The sequence below is a fragment of the Naegleria lovaniensis genome, assembly GCF_003324165.1.
Source record: "Naegleria lovaniensis strain ATCC 30569 chromosome Unknown tig053, whole genome shotgun sequence".
Lineage (NCBI taxonomy): Eukaryota > Heterolobosea > Eutetramitea > Acrasida > Naegleriidae > Naegleria > Naegleria lovaniensis.
This window is the reverse complement of record NW_025407875.1, coordinates 129,656-144,682: the sequence shown is the minus strand read 5'-3', so window position 1 is coordinate 144,682 and position 15,027 is coordinate 129,656. Positions and strand designations below refer to the sequence as shown.

Here is a 15,027-nt window from a genome sequence, read left to right as displayed (position 1 = left end):
TACTCTATTTTGGCTGATTCCGTTATTTTGTTTGGTATGAACCATTTAACATTAGTGTCACACAAATTAATTCACTATCCCTATTTTATTTCTTGGCATGGACCTGTATATTTATCCTCAGGATTTCCAATTTAAGACTCCATTCGTCGATTTACCTCTGCTATCACAGGAACCAATTACGTGGAAAGAAAATGTTTGCACACTCTATTGGTGCAAAAACAATTACATTACGTCAAAAGGATTAATGGTGACGTGAAAATGAGATTTGGGATAGGAAATTGTCGTTACGTTTACAATCCTGTTTTTGGATTTGCTTTGAAGGTAGAGAAGGAAGGAATGGTTTCAATCTTTCCATGTTACCATGTCATTAGCAATGAAGAACCTAAAATTACAGGACGAGCCTGTGTCATCCATTCATTAGATAACTTTGTTCCGTGTGTTGTAGTTAAGATAAGCAACGCAACATGTGTTCTTGTGTCTTATCACTCAAATAGACTGTCGTTTGTTAAATTGTTTGTCTTCAATGATTATAGAGATGGTCTTTTTGCTGTTTGTTTTCTTCGGACCGGAACAAGTCCTGGTGTAAAGTGACTTTGGGACAAATTCAATGCTGATGAAATAATGCTGGGTCAATGCTTGCTGGGTGGTATTGGCTGTCCCTTCTGGTGATGTTGCAAGGCCTCATGAATTGTTGTGCTAACGGTCTTCTTCCAAAGACAACAAAACATCGACTTCGATTTGTTCCAACTTTCAGTGGAAAAGCGGAGGATCCGCTCCAGCGATTACAGGATTTTTATTTTTGGATGAGGATCAGTTGAATCCTGAAGTTTCATGATCGGCTGAGGATGCGTGGGCTCTGGCTGCAGATTTGTCAGGGCCCTCCTCGAATATGAGATATTGTTTGTAAAATATTGAAAATAAATGATTCTTCATTTCGGATGTACAATCGTAACCAACCAAAAGTATATTCATTCTAGAATCTTCTAGTATTTTAACACTTATAGACTCAGATGTAGCTCTAGACGCTCTATAAAGTTATAGCGCATCTAAAACTGTGACGTGTTCTAGATAAAACTCTAGAAGTCGCATTTTATTGCTAAAACCAGTTATAGCTACTAAACTTTCATACGGGCAAGTAGTTGTTGAAATGCTTTGTCCTGTTTCTGTTAGCCAAATAAAAAAAATGTCTGCATGTAACACTACCTTTCTCGAGCTCACACAATTTCAAGCATGGTTACAAAGCTGGTCTCAATCATTAGAATTATACGATGAACGATATTCCATTGATGGTCTATTCGTATGGAAAGAAAACTCGTTAGAACTCTACCACAATATTCTAAAACATTTGGATGATGGTTTTGATCAATCGGAACAAAATCTGAAACGACAACAAATGGAATCATTAATGAAACAAGAAAATATAACAAGGCTTGATGATTTATCGTCCTCTCATAAAACTCAACTCTCAGCCATTGATGAAAAAAAGCTGGAGAGAATTCAATTGCCGAGCCTTGTGAGCTTGCGGGATCAACCTTTAACGAATTTTAATCCTCATCCGAGGAGTAGTAGCACGGGTGAGGGAGGTGAGGATAGTAACACCACCTATTCTCAAAAATCTCAATCCATCGATGAAGAGGCAACCGATCAAGATCCCTTTATAATTTTCGATGATTTTGTAGACCCTCAACAAGGGAACGATTTTGTAGACCCTCAACAAGAGAACCATTCCAGTACTGCCTCGAAAAGTGAATCTGACTGTAATGCGGTTGTATCCTCATCATCATTGTCATCATTCAATCAAAAATCTTTTCTTCATTTGTTGGAATCAAAAATGTTTCATACGAGTCGAGGATATATTTACGAAGAATATGAAATGAAAAATAATTACCCATGTATTTATTTGAAACCCAATAGTGAATGGAGTGTATTTCCGTACTTGAAAAATGTTATTAGATCCTATACACAGTTGCCATACAAGATTATTACTCGTGCTGTGAATTTTCAACAAGTTTTAAGCGATGATGGAATACAATTACCATTGTTTTATGGAAGCAAGGAAAATTTACAATATGAAATTCATACTTGTCATGACAGTGAGAATTGTGCCTTGAATTATATTTCTGCAATTATTTGGAAATCAAACTTTTTACATGTTCTATTGAATATTTGCAACCTATTTAATGGAATCACCTATAGAGTATTTCCATGGAGGACGTTTTCTCATTGTGATGACAGTTTGGCATTTGACATATCTCTGCCGTACATTAACACGTTTGTAAACATTGCTCACACTCACGTAGGTTGATGTTACTGTTTTATAATGGTTCATATCACAATATTTGCTATGACATTTATCAACATGTTGAATGAACATACCAAATTCTTTCATTCTTTTCAGTACTATTCCAGGACCTTCTCTGAGGTCTATAACATACAATATCGAGTTAAAGTGGATAATCACGTAGCTGTAAGTCATAACCGAGTTGTATATGTACCAATATTGTATTGTCAATATTATCATTGTAAAAACAGCCTGTATTTCAAACGTGTGGAGTTGTGTCATCAAGAGTGATTGGAGCATGTGTTGCATCATTGTCTGATGAGAAGGGATTACGGCTCCCTTCCTCCCTTAACAAGTATCAAATTGTCATTATTCCAATATTGAGCAAGTTAGTCGACACTCAGCAGCTTTATGAAAAAATTTCTGAAATTGAAAGCAGATTTTCCAATTTCGGTTTTAGAGTTTATTCAGATCTTAGATATGGCACGAAAAATGTTGAGAAATTTTATTATTGGGAATCTCGTGGAGTTACATTGATATGTTCAGTAGGAAAGAGTGAAATTGAAAATAATAGCGTTACTGTCAAGGGAAGAATTTCGAATGAAAAAACTTCCCTATCATCCGAATCTTTTTCAAGAGATGATATTATTCAACTGTTGAAAAAAGAAGATATGAGCCTCCAACATCAAATTCAGCAACGAGTGAAAATTATTGAGTGCTCAACAATGAATGATCTCATTGATGTATTTAAAAATGGAGTGATGAAAACGAGAGAATGCAGCACAGATCCCAAGCAACGAAAGAAAGAACAAATGGAATTTCATGTGAAAACAATGACATTGTGTCCATTCTACATTGTTATTACGCCCATACATTTCGATCCAACAAATCATGCACGAGTGAGACAGTTTCATCATGCCAACGAAAAATTCTTTAAGGATTGTTGTGCTGAATTTAGAGGTTTTATTCCATTTGGTGAAGAAGGGTCAAGTTTTTCTTCGAGTGCTGCGAATTGGCATTTACATGATTGCATGCCTCGCTACCAGCACGATTCTGAGAATGGCTCTGTGACAAAACGTTGCATCATTTCAGGTGAAGAAGCCAATGCATGGATGCTGGTGGCTAGATATTGAGATTAGAAATTGCTATAATGCAGCTTAACGCATAACCAATTTATTCTTCAGTCAATTTGAGTTTCTTTCGTGCATCATAATTCTTCAAAAACTGTTCATATGGAGACACATAATCTGGTCTATAAATACTGTTCTTGTTCAGTGCCAGTTGTTCCTTTCTGGGTGTCCAGGTTTGGAATTTTGCTTCTTCCGAGCCACTTTTCGCTTGTTGGACCTGTTCCTCGGCAAATTGTCGGTAAACTTCGTCGATAGACTCCTCGATGGGTTTGAGGGCATGCTCAGCTTCGAACTTCATGGATCGTCGGGCAAGATGAATACTGAGAGCACGTTCGAGTAACTTGTTCGCATATCTGTGCTTTTTGGGCGTCAAAATTTTAGGTCTGTCATGAAAAATCCTCTTCACAACTCGCAAATACTCCTCATGATCTGCAAACTCATTGATCGATTTCACTGCACTTTGTAAACGACAGGACCATATCGTGCCAGAATTTTGTAAATGTTTAGGTATTTGTTTCACCCATTCCTCAACTCTTGAATAGTTTCCAGATTGCGCCAAACCATCAATATACAAAGAAATACACTCGACTGTTTTTTTTCCAACAAGGTCAAACATTTCTTGAAGCTTTTCTAAAAGGCCTAATTTTGAATACATTCGCATCATTGAGAATAGGAGTTTATCGTCTCGATGCACCACTCTTGAGAAGAATTCTTCTGCCTGAACCACGAGCCCAGAAGCACAATATGCGTTTGTCATTATTGTGAATGTAAAATCTGTAGTGCTGTTTCCTATTTTTGCAAACAGTTTTTCAACTTGCTGGATCTCTCCCATCTCTCCGTACACAATCATTATGCTGTGAATCAAATTACGATCTGGCTCGCAAATTTGCTGATACTGTTCAAATAGTTCCAAGCATTTTGAATAATTTTTCTGTTTCCTGTAAAAATTGATCATAATGTTCTGTGTGTAAAGGCAAGGTTTTAGTTGCATGGCAATGAATTTCTCATATGTGCTTTCTAATGCTGATAATTCTCCCATGTCTAAAAGAGATTTAAAGACTACGGAAAATACACTTGATGGAAGATTTGGCTGCTGTTGCAAATTTCGAACAAAGTCCAATTTTCCATCTACAAATTCCTCAAAATATTTTGATAAAGCTTGAAAATTACCAGCTCTACAAAAGGACGTTAACAATGTTATAAAATTGATATAGTTTGGCTGTTTCCTAGTCCATAATTGAATGGAATCATAGAGAGCTTGTACTGCGTTCACGTTGCCCACCGTCATGTAACTCATCATCATTATATTCATGGTGAAATGATTCGGCCGAAGCACAGTAATTCCGTGATCTGCCAAATGATAAACGTTTAACACTGCTAAATAATAAATTAATTCTTTGAATATTGACTCTGATTGTGAATGCTTCTGTCTCTTTGCAAGATTGTCAAGCTTATTGTTGAGAACAATTATTGATGGATAAGGCTCTATAAACTCTAAATATTGCCTAATTAACTCTTCATCTTGGCTCTTTCCTTTAAAAAGTCTAATTTTATCATATTGGCACTGAGAAAGAAATGAATCGAGTTCAGGAGTTGGTTTAGTGGTTTTTGTTCTTTGTAAGGTTGCAGACGAGTCAGCATTAGCCGCCGTCTCGAGTAGTTCCGAAGAGCTTTGTGAAGTAGATATTCGTTGTTGGTGTTGATGTTCGACATTCAGTACTTTCTTTTGCTCTTCAGGAGAGTTAGTCATAAATTTTAAAGCAGCTTTGTTTGATGGAGCGAGCGTAGGAAAGACATTCTTATTAAGTACAATGTTTGGTTTAGAGAGAATCATGGATGACCGTTTCATAAACGTTTTGAATGGTGAGAGGGATAAATTATCTACGTGTATGCTCGAAGTAGTAGTAGCATCTTGATTATTGGATGGTTTTTTTGAAAGGCTTTCTTCATTCTGAGGTGTTGATGGAGAGTTATCGGGATTAATCTTTGCTTGATATTGGTTGCCACAGAGGTGGTCTTCAATATCATGGCAATTTGTACTAGTTTTGAAATGTTTTGCATTTGCCATATCGGTTGAATTTGTAGTGGTAGCAGCATTGCAAGTCGTTGCTTTTGAAAAATAGGCTTTCCGTATTTCATGATGCATCATGTGTTTGCGGACTGAAACCTTTTTCCAAATCATTTTGCAAGGTGAGAATTCGTCCACTCTTCCGTAATACATCCACAAGCAAAACTGCCCTTGACAGGAACGATCATGATGAAATGTATTGCTCGCAAGGTGCTTGAACATTTTTTATACAATTTTGGCGTTTTCAATAGGAATGAGGATTTTTTAGGAGATTTTCAGAATTTCAATCATGATTAAAATTCCGAGATGATTGTTACCATCCACTGTATCCAATTCTATGTAAATTGATTCTGATTTTATGTTTTTATTGATCATGAACTCGCACCACAAAATTTCATCAGCAAATAAAAAATCTATGGTCCAAAAGACACGATGAGAGCTTTTATGAATCAGAAGAGTGCCAACTCAAACAATGACAACAAGGGATCTTCATCCATACCTACAACAACTGTTTTTTCCAATGATTCCAATCTTCTACAATCCATTTACTTTTCTCATATGCAACAAAATTTATTATTGCTGGAAGAGGATGAAACACCGATGAGTGCTTACTCTCATTTACCATCATCAAGTAGTAATAATAATAATAACACCAACAATAATAATAATGGTAGTAACAATAATACAGATCCTTCACCTCCTCTGGATGGATCCAATAATTTAAATCAACAACAGCAACAATATAATTTTGTGGATTTGGATGGCTTTGGCTCGGTGGGACCACTCTCCCAATTCGACATTCCTCTCTCCATCAATATTACAGGATATCAATTAACACACAAGGAAGAGAAAAAACAAAGAGAACGAGAATTGAAACGAGAAGCTGCCCGATTGAAAAAACAAATGGAAAGCAGGAAGACTGCTGTACTTCGGGACGAATCTGATGAGATGGAAAAACGTATGAAGTATGATGGATTATCATTCTTCAGAAATGGATTCATGATATTCACAAACAGCAGTGAAACTGAGCTGGATGAGGGATCGGACCGAGGTCGACCAAGCTTTGCATCACAAGACGGTTCAAGTTTATTTGATGAAGGAGCAGGAATAACTACTGACATCATGTATGGTGAATATCAACAGCAAGAGGATGAAGCTGCCCATGACGAGGTTGATTTATTGGAGCAACAATTAATTTATTTCTATCCCAATACTGTGGAAAAACGTTCACAGTTGAATATTGTGGGATTTATTCAATCATTTTTAATTTTCTCAGATTCGTTTGCTCCTCTCATACCTGACACATTCTGTTCGGAAAGTTTTCATGATTTTGACTTGATCACAAATGGCTCTCCTTCTCCAAATAGCAGTAGCAGCAATTACGAGCATACAGAATCTCTTTTGAGCGCCTCATTGAAAGCTGAGGCAACTCATTCACACAACAACAATGCCTATATGAACTCAAAGGAGTGCAATCATCCTGTTAATTTGATACAATTCAACCATTCCAAAATGGCAATTGTAAGATATTATAATGTGATTTATTGCCTATGTGCGCCCATCAGTACTCCCAATAGCATACTTCACGAAAATTTGATGCACATTCTCAACTCGTTTGCATTTATTTATGGCTCCTACAATATTAAGGAAATTCTATCAAAGAAGAGTTATATCAATGAGCGACAAGTTGATATTGACAAGGTATCGACTGATTTCTACGTATCATCTTTAGATTGCAAATATGAGAGCACGATTGATGTCTTTGAGGATATTGCTGAGGGACCTTTTCCTGCTCGATCCATGTTTCATGACAACAATTTGAAAATTCCTTGGATAGCGTCTCCATATAGTCCCATTGTTTCAAACAGCTACAAACGAAAGAAGAGCACTAACAGGTGGAACGCTGAGCAGCAACGAGTTTTGGATGATTTTTGCCTCCTCATCAAAATGTACACTGTGAGTCAACCTTTACAATCGCCAGTCGATGAGTCTCTTCCCATTAAAGCCATGACACAACGAATTTTTCCATTCGCCATTCCATACACGGAAATACCTGAGAAAAATATTTTCATTAAGGCCATGGGGATTTTGAATCAACTTCAAGATGCATACGGTAGCAATCGAGTTCACATATCACCAAGTTATAGTTTCAGTTCTGTTGGTGTTTCACTTTCGGGTATGGTTCAAAAGCAATTGGAAAATATCAGTCATAGAGATGACCATACCGATCAAGAGAACAATAAGCCTCGCAAGGGTTCCCTCATTGGATCAGCTCTCTTTTTTATTAACGAGAGTGTCATTGCTGTCAATAATTTGGACGAGCATGTGTTGCAGTATATTTTATTCCGTCTACGATGCATTGAAAAGAATTTTTGCGAATACAAGGATAATTTTGACGAGAGTTTTAATGCTGAGATTGTCTCGAGCCCAACCACTAAAGTATTTTCTCCATCGCCTTACTCCACAAATGCGTCACGACAGGATCCTTCGAGCGTGACTCCTATACCATTGAGGCATTTTAAGAACACTCCGAGCACTCCAGTCACGAACAGTCAGAGTCCAATGGCTAAACCAATTCGATCTAATAGCTTTTCTAATAATAGTCTCAATAATACTCCAGGTGGTAATATAACTCCAAGAGGCACCCCAAGTGGAGTTAGTCCACTCGTAAGAAGTGCCACCAAATCGGGAAGCAATTCTTCTAATAACTTATTGAGAGCTACTACTACTCCAGAAGCGAGACAACGAATGATGGCAGCCGATAATTCACCTGGTGGTATGAGCACATTATCCGTACAAAGTAGCACTACAAGTGTTATTACGAGTCCAACCACGAACAGTAACGAGACGAGCGTGTTTGGAGTGAATGCTTACAAGACAAGTGATGATTGGTACATGTTTGAGACGACATCAGTTCAAGATTTACAAGGTTCGAAAGATGACGAACATGAAACAGGAAATGTTAGAGAGAAAATTTCTCGTATTAATTTGGATTACAACTTGTTCATCATATCTGGCAAAAAAGATTCTGAATTTATTTTATTGAGTGAGGAGGATCAAATCGATTACACTGTCGTTTATCTGAATAGTGATAATAAGCTTAGCACGATTATGGAAAAACATGTCTTGATTACGTACAGATATAGAGATTTATCGTTGTGTACCATTTGGAAATTTGAAGATACATTTCATTGGAGATGTGAATTGAACGATTGTATTATTAAAATTCGAACAGAGATGAGACCAATATTGAGACAAATTTCACGAAAAATGGATAGAACGAGCTATACAAATTTACTTCTCATGAGAGAAGAATCTGCTCCCTACAAACTTCATGGAAACGTACGATGTAAACGGCCAGCGACGACCAATACCATGAACAATGCAAGTGGAAATTCTAACAACCCAGAACAAGACTCTGCATTTTGCCTCATTTACGATCAATTCAATAACATGGTTACATCTACCAACACGAGTAGCAAGACATTCTTTGTAAATGTGGCCAAAGCAAGAAACACATTTTTGTCCTCAGAGCATCAACAAGTAGAGTGGTGGAATGAAGCTTCTCAAAATCATCAACATTATCACAAGCCATCCAAACAAGTATCAAAACTCTTTTTAAAGAACGACAGAGATGGATATATTTATTCAAAACAATTATTTGGAGGTCAGGTTTATTATTACAAGCAACAACAGCAAGATACAACCACACAACCTCCAACGAAAACAGCAGCATACTTTTCTCTTTCCAAGCTTGAACAATCTGTTCGAGAATCTATTAGGAGTGAGTTTAAGATTAATTTACTGTAATCATTTTGAGCCAAAGTAACTGGTCAAGCTACAGCATGCAATGGAAAGTGAAGAATTTAAAATTGGCTTCATTATTCGCAGTGAAAATTTCAAATAAAGACACTTTCCAAAACAAGAATTTTCGCTTTACAGCATCCTCTCCCCATACTCGAAAGAGTCGCAGCGAAAAAAGAGGAAGATGGAGCATCCAGCTTTTCTAATGTGTTATCCTTCTAACACTCTTCAAGAGAATACTCTCAACACACCCATTCTTCAAACTACTTACGATTCCGATCAATATCATGAAAACCTTACTCGGGCACTGTTCACAATCTTTCACAAAGAAAATCAAAGCGATCATGTTGTGAGTTTAAGAGTCAATTCGTGCCATTGCAACAATCATATGGGTGTCACAAATGTTCCGAAGAAAAATCAACCACATACTCATCGTCATGATGACAATCCCTTCATGAAAGCCAGACTTCGCACTCAAAAGTCATTGAAAAAGCCAAAAAACAGAGCCTCTACTGCCTCGTCCTCCAACACGCAAGAAGAACATGTTTATGTTTGTGGATACACTTCTTCTGAGAAGGCTGACTCTCAATCTGTCATGTTGGATGAAACCATTACAAGCATTACAGCAAGTATGAGCTTTGCCTTCTTTATCACCAATCACGGTTTGGGATATTCCATTGGAAAGAATTACTATGGGCAACAAGGTGTTGGAGATCAAGAACGAGATGCTCCCGAAAGTGATTCACTGTTGAAAGAAGTTGTGTTGGTTGGAAATCATTCAACATCTTCAGAGCCCTTAAGAATTAAAAGTATTGCATGCTCCTTATTTCATTCCATGTTAGTGACAGAATCTGGTGAGCTCTTCTCTACAGGTTATGGAGTTTTCGGTCAACTAGGTATGTAGTTTTAAAGCTATGGGTGTGACAGTTCCAATTTATATTGGCATTGTTCCAAAAACAAATCAACATACTGCACATCATGAAAAAGGTCTTGGGAGTATTTTAGGACATAAGAACTCATTCACCAAAGTTGAAACATGTGTCAACTCCAATCATCAGGTGGTTCCACTTCCAAAAATTGAAAAAGTGTCACTCGGTGCCTATCACTCCATTGTTGCCACACAATCAAATGGTTCCAACACTCCAACATTATTTTCATGTGGTTTAAATAATACAGGATGTTGTGGCTTGGGAGATAATTGGGATCGAATGTCCCTCACATGCATTTCCTTCTTTGAAACTATTTCAGATCGAGTGGTAAAAATACAAACAGGATATTCACATACATTATTTTTGACCGAGTCAGGTAAGTGTGAAAAATGGTTGGTCCTTGAATCTGATTTGAATTTGATTTGAATTTGATTTGAATGAAAATATTGTCTATTCTATTCGAATGTAACAAAAGGAAACTTGTATGGATGTGGGCAAAACAATGAGGGACAGATTGCATGCGATCCAAGATACACCTCCTCTCTAAACGTTCCTACTCTCATTAATCAAGACATTTCAGGTGTTAAGGTTGCTGATATGAGTTGTGGATTCAGTTGTAGTGTCATTCTCACCCGAGATCGAAAAGTCTTTGTGTGTGGTTCCAATCTACAAGGTGGACTCTATCTTCCAAGTTTATCGGATCGTTTGAGTGTTCTTGCAAATTTACCTTGGTTTGAAATGTGGACACATGAAGACAACAAACCTCCTCTCTCAATATTAGATCGAAATGATTATGTGACCAGAGTTCATTGTGGTATTAGTCATAATCTTTTTGAAACGGCTCACGGAAAGGTCTACGTGAATGGATCCAATCGAATGACTCAATTGGGTCGACCTAAGGAATCTCTCTTGTTTACATGTAGACCCATTGAGATTGACATTCCCAAACATGAGTTGACAAGTCAGTATGAGAGAAAGTGGTGCATTGGGCCATTTAGCAATTATACATTTTGTGTATTGAGTAGAAAGGAGAAGGAATTGCAATACATGTTAGCAAATTTGGAAGAGGTATTGAGAGGAGAATTCTTTCACGACATGGATATTGTGACCATTAAATGTGACAATGACGCTAGTATTTACAAAGATGAGAAGAGCACGAATTTCAGGGTAACGGGTCCATCCTCGAGTCATGCTTAGTGTTTTGGAAATCAAGATATTTCAAGTTAGTTCTCACCGAAATGCATCTCCAGCTTGCCTCAATAGGATGTGGCATTTAGGAAGGATGATGACTGTCAATATGTAGGATTAGTATGTTGCATGACTGCCACCATCGCAACAACAAGTGCAATCAAGAGTACTCCAATGACCATCGTCCAATAATAAACACCTCTCGTTAAATTTCCATATACCTTACGATGCAAAGGTGCCTTGGTTGGCTGGATAGATTTAGAGCTTGTTTCTACATTCTGTGTTGTATGATCGAACGAAGATGTTTGCTGTTGATGTGAAATCTTTCGGATTCGATACTCATGACTTGCAATGTCACGCGCTATTTGAGTGATGGAACGCATGACATCGATATTATTTTCTGAAAGGTCCTCAATCTTGTCATCCATTGAAGACATTTTCTCGAGCAAGTGGTTTTCAATTTCTTGTTGTGATTTCATGCATTCTTCCTTTTCGAATAGAATTTTACATTCCAAATCTCGTAATTGTCGAGTCCATTCCGTGCTGTGCGATTGTATTTCATTACTCGTCGACTGAATACTCTCTGCCACGAGTTTTTGACACTCATGATGAATACAGTCCAACTTGTCATTCACCAATGTTTGAATTTCCTCTCTTGTCACGAGTGTGGAATTGATTTTCATGTCCTCATTTCTTCTCGAAATGAATTCATGATTGTGGCCCTCATCACTATTCATTGCAATGATAGAGGAATTGGTGAGAGTATCTCTTGTCTCAATGCTACTATTGTTATTATTGGAAATTGGAGTTTGCAATAATTGACTTTCATCTTGGCGCTGTTTCAATGAAATAATATTATAACAAACCGACTGTAGCATGTTTTGAAGTACATCCATTCTCGAGGACATGTCATGTTCAGCCTCTTGAAGGATTTGATTTTGAAGAGCAATTTCTTGTTGTAATGATTGAATTCGGGAATTAAGGGATACAGTAGAAGGAGTGGTATTGGAACAATCATGATGCCAGTGTATAGAATCAGGATCATGGTCTTCCAAACGAACTATAGTGCTTTGGACGGTACATGATGATTTAGTTGTGGATTCTTCTTCCGAGTCCGAAACGTGTAGTTGTCCTTCACTTTCCATTTCCATGAATGGATCATCATGAGGGTGAGTGGTGGTTGGTGGTTGAGAGAGTTTTTCATCATCATCTTGGAAAAAGCAGTTTCTCGGAGAGGATGAAGTTGAGAGAATTTCTCTTCTGGTGATGCTGGCCGAGTTCTGTCTGTGGTCCAAACGATGGAGAGAGGAAGAAACCTCTTTCATGAAGGATGTTTTCAAACGGGAAGCACAAACAGTACAACTTGATGCAGGAGTCTTTATATCAGAGGAACAAGGTTGCTGAGGATGAGAAGGAATATCCGTTTTCCAACGTTGGAGAAGTGGGAGAGCTTGTTGAGTAGTACTACTCATTTCAATATACACTTATATTAATCTTTCGAAAGAGGAGTGATGAGTATTACGTAGTTTTCTTTGTAATATGAATAAATTATAAGAAACGGTAAAATTGCGCGGTTTTTCCTCACGATGAATGTTGTTTTCGTTATGGGCCCTTCATCATTCTACTAAGGCTATAATACTACACACTCTGACTAGTTGGTAGATTTACCATTGTTGAGGGATTTTGAAACTGTCTCAACTCGTTTCATGACTCTAAGGAAATTTCCTCCCATGATCTTAGTCACACATTCGGTGTTATAACCTTTCTGCAAGAGGGCAGCAACCACAGACATGTGATTGGCTGGAGACTCGACGCCTTTCACAAAAAGTGGATAGTGGCTATCGAAACCGGTGGAGCCGAGTGAAATGTGGTCACAACTTTGAGTCAGTGTTTTCACATAATCGATATGCCTTACAATGGTATCGATCGTGGATCGACTGGTCACATTCGAAAGCTGTGCATGAATCATTAATTGAACTTTCTCATCATGTAAAAGTACAGCTGTTCCGTTTTGATCAGACAAGCTGTTGTAGTACTTCCATTCATCACTATTAAGCTGCAACGGGTTGTAGGCAATTTGCACAATGCCTTGATTTTCTTTCACCAAGTTAATGATATCATCATCGATATTGTCTGGATGATTGCACAGGCTCTTGACTCCACTGTGTCCAATAATTACAGGTGCATATGAGTATGTCAATACATTGATCATGGTTTTAGAACTCGAGTGTGCCAAATCCACCAATATTCCAAGTTTGTTGAGTTCGTACAGTACTGTTTCACCAAATTTGCTGAGTCCATTCGAATAACCTCCCACGAGGGCTGATGCCGATTGTGCCCAATTATTTGGACATTGTGATGAGGCAAGGGACATGGATCTTACTCCTAACATGTAATATTGTCTTAAAATTTCTAATGAATTTTGAATGGCATGACCACCATCGATATGAATGAGAGACGCAATTTTTCTCGAATAGAATGCACTCCAAATATCATTTTCACTTTGAGCCCATTTCATGTGTGAGCTGAAATTTTTCACAATTCGAGTTCGAATAGAGTCTACTTGTTTTAAAACATTTGAAACAATGTTGTCATCGCAGTTCAAGGTTCGGATTGAAAATACTATTGCACTCACATTTCCGGTCCGTAATCGAGGAATGTCAGTGCTCAAGGTAAGATTGGTTTTTCGATACAAATCCAGTAATGAATCTTTGCTTGTCAAGGTATTGAGTGAGAATACGTTTTCGAAAGGCTTATTGAGTCGTTGTTCAATGAGCAACATTTTGTACGGCAACTCATTGTGTGACTCTACAAATGGTACGTATTGAGAAGCCAATATTTTGGCTCTATTGTATAATTGACATGTTCAAGTGTGCAGGTCGCAAAGCCGAGAATTTAAAAATTAATGTTGACAAGACAATTTTCGATTGATCGGCAAACGTTCGTTTTCAATTATTGTTACATTTAAATTTTTTGATCGATTCGTGAGCAACAATATATGAATATAAGATCGGTTTCAAATTAGTCAATGAGTATTGAAATGTCCAAATTTTGCAAGTCGTTCCTGATACAAACCTATCATACGAATTACTTGGTAACAAACTCTTTGTTCCAGCAATGAAATAAACCATCGGAATCATTACTGCAATCACAGATATCATTCCAAGTAAACTCAGTACAAATAGAAAACTTAATTTACGTAATTGTTTTCTGAAAGAAATTCTAAACTGATTGGCATCCTCTCCCGAATTTCTCATCATTAACCCAACTAAAAATCGAATGATAGCGAATAGAGAAAAATTAGTCTCCACTCTCCGAGTGTGATCAATAATCAAATCATCATTGGCTTGTTGTTGTGTTGTTTCATGATCGGTTGAATCGATCAGGCGAGATGCACCATTCGTTGCTTGTTGCGACATTTTTTTGAAAAAAAATTCCTGTCACTGTTTGTTTTCATCACACCACGCCTATTTAAAACATTCTTCTTTTGATGATATTAATTATATTAAGAATATCCTCTCGGAACTGACAGTCATCAATTGATGAAATTGGTATTGATTACTTGCTGACATTTTCCAATTCCAAAAACAAAGCGAGCAATCGGCATTTCAATTCCATGCATCCAAC

At 37.4% G+C, this 15,027-nt stretch overlaps 7 protein-coding genes across 7 annotated transcripts in view; 3 read left to right on the top strand and 4 right to left on the bottom strand.

The window, feature by feature from the left end:
• Positions 1-45, bottom strand: part of C9374_012047 (uncharacterized protein) — a gene marked incomplete at both ends in the record, with an annotated part of 723 nt that extends 678 nt beyond the window's left edge. Inside the window, one exon of the mRNA XM_044687770.1 lies at positions 1-45. This exon is cut by the window's left edge and continues 678 nt beyond it. Coding sequence (XP_044542758.1) covers positions 1-45 — 45 coding nt within the window.
• Positions 46-1,183: 1,138 nt separating this feature from the next.
• C9374_012046 (uncharacterized protein) lies at positions 1,184-3,414 on the top strand (the record flags this gene model as incomplete). The annotated part of the gene is made up of 3 exons (XM_044687769.1): positions 1,184-2,296; positions 2,399-2,467; positions 2,533-3,414. 3 exons carry the CDS (start codon positions 1,184-1,186, stop codon positions 3,412-3,414), a joined length of 2,064 nt encoding a protein of 687 aa, XP_044542757.1.
• A 40-nt stretch (positions 3,415-3,454) lies between these two features.
• Positions 3,455-5,701, bottom strand: C9374_012045 (uncharacterized protein; the record flags this gene model as incomplete). Its single annotated transcript, XM_044687768.1, has 1 exon — positions 3,455-5,701. One exon carries the CDS (start codon positions 5,699-5,701, stop codon positions 3,455-3,457), a length of 2,247 nt encoding a protein of 748 aa, XP_044542756.1.
• Positions 5,702-5,911: 210 nt separating this feature from the next.
• Positions 5,912-9,289, top strand: C9374_012044 (uncharacterized protein; the record flags this gene model as incomplete). The annotated part of the gene is made up of 1 exon (XM_044687767.1): positions 5,912-9,289. One exon carries the CDS (start codon positions 5,912-5,914, stop codon positions 9,287-9,289), a length of 3,378 nt encoding a protein of 1,125 aa, XP_044542755.1.
• Positions 9,290-9,467: 178 nt separating this feature from the next.
• On the top strand, positions 9,468-11,409 carry C9374_012043 (uncharacterized protein; the record flags this gene model as incomplete). The annotated part of the gene is made up of 3 exons (XM_044687766.1): positions 9,468-10,179; positions 10,271-10,588; positions 10,688-11,409. 3 exons carry the CDS (start codon positions 9,468-9,470, stop codon positions 11,407-11,409), a joined length of 1,752 nt encoding a protein of 583 aa, XP_044542754.1.
• Positions 11,410-11,504: 95 nt separating this feature from the next.
• On the bottom strand, positions 11,505-12,872 carry C9374_012042 (uncharacterized protein; the record flags this gene model as incomplete). The annotated part of the gene is made up of 1 exon (XM_044687765.1): positions 11,505-12,872. One exon carries the CDS (start codon positions 12,870-12,872, stop codon positions 11,505-11,507), a length of 1,368 nt encoding a protein of 455 aa, XP_044542753.1.
• A 179-nt stretch (positions 12,873-13,051) lies between these two features.
• Positions 13,052-14,819, bottom strand: C9374_012041 (uncharacterized protein; the record flags this gene model as incomplete). The annotated part of the gene is made up of 2 exons (XM_044687764.1): positions 13,052-14,246; positions 14,476-14,819. 2 exons carry the CDS (start codon positions 14,817-14,819, stop codon positions 13,052-13,054), a joined length of 1,539 nt encoding a protein of 512 aa, XP_044542752.1.
• Between the last annotated feature and the right edge of the window lie 208 nt (positions 14,820-15,027).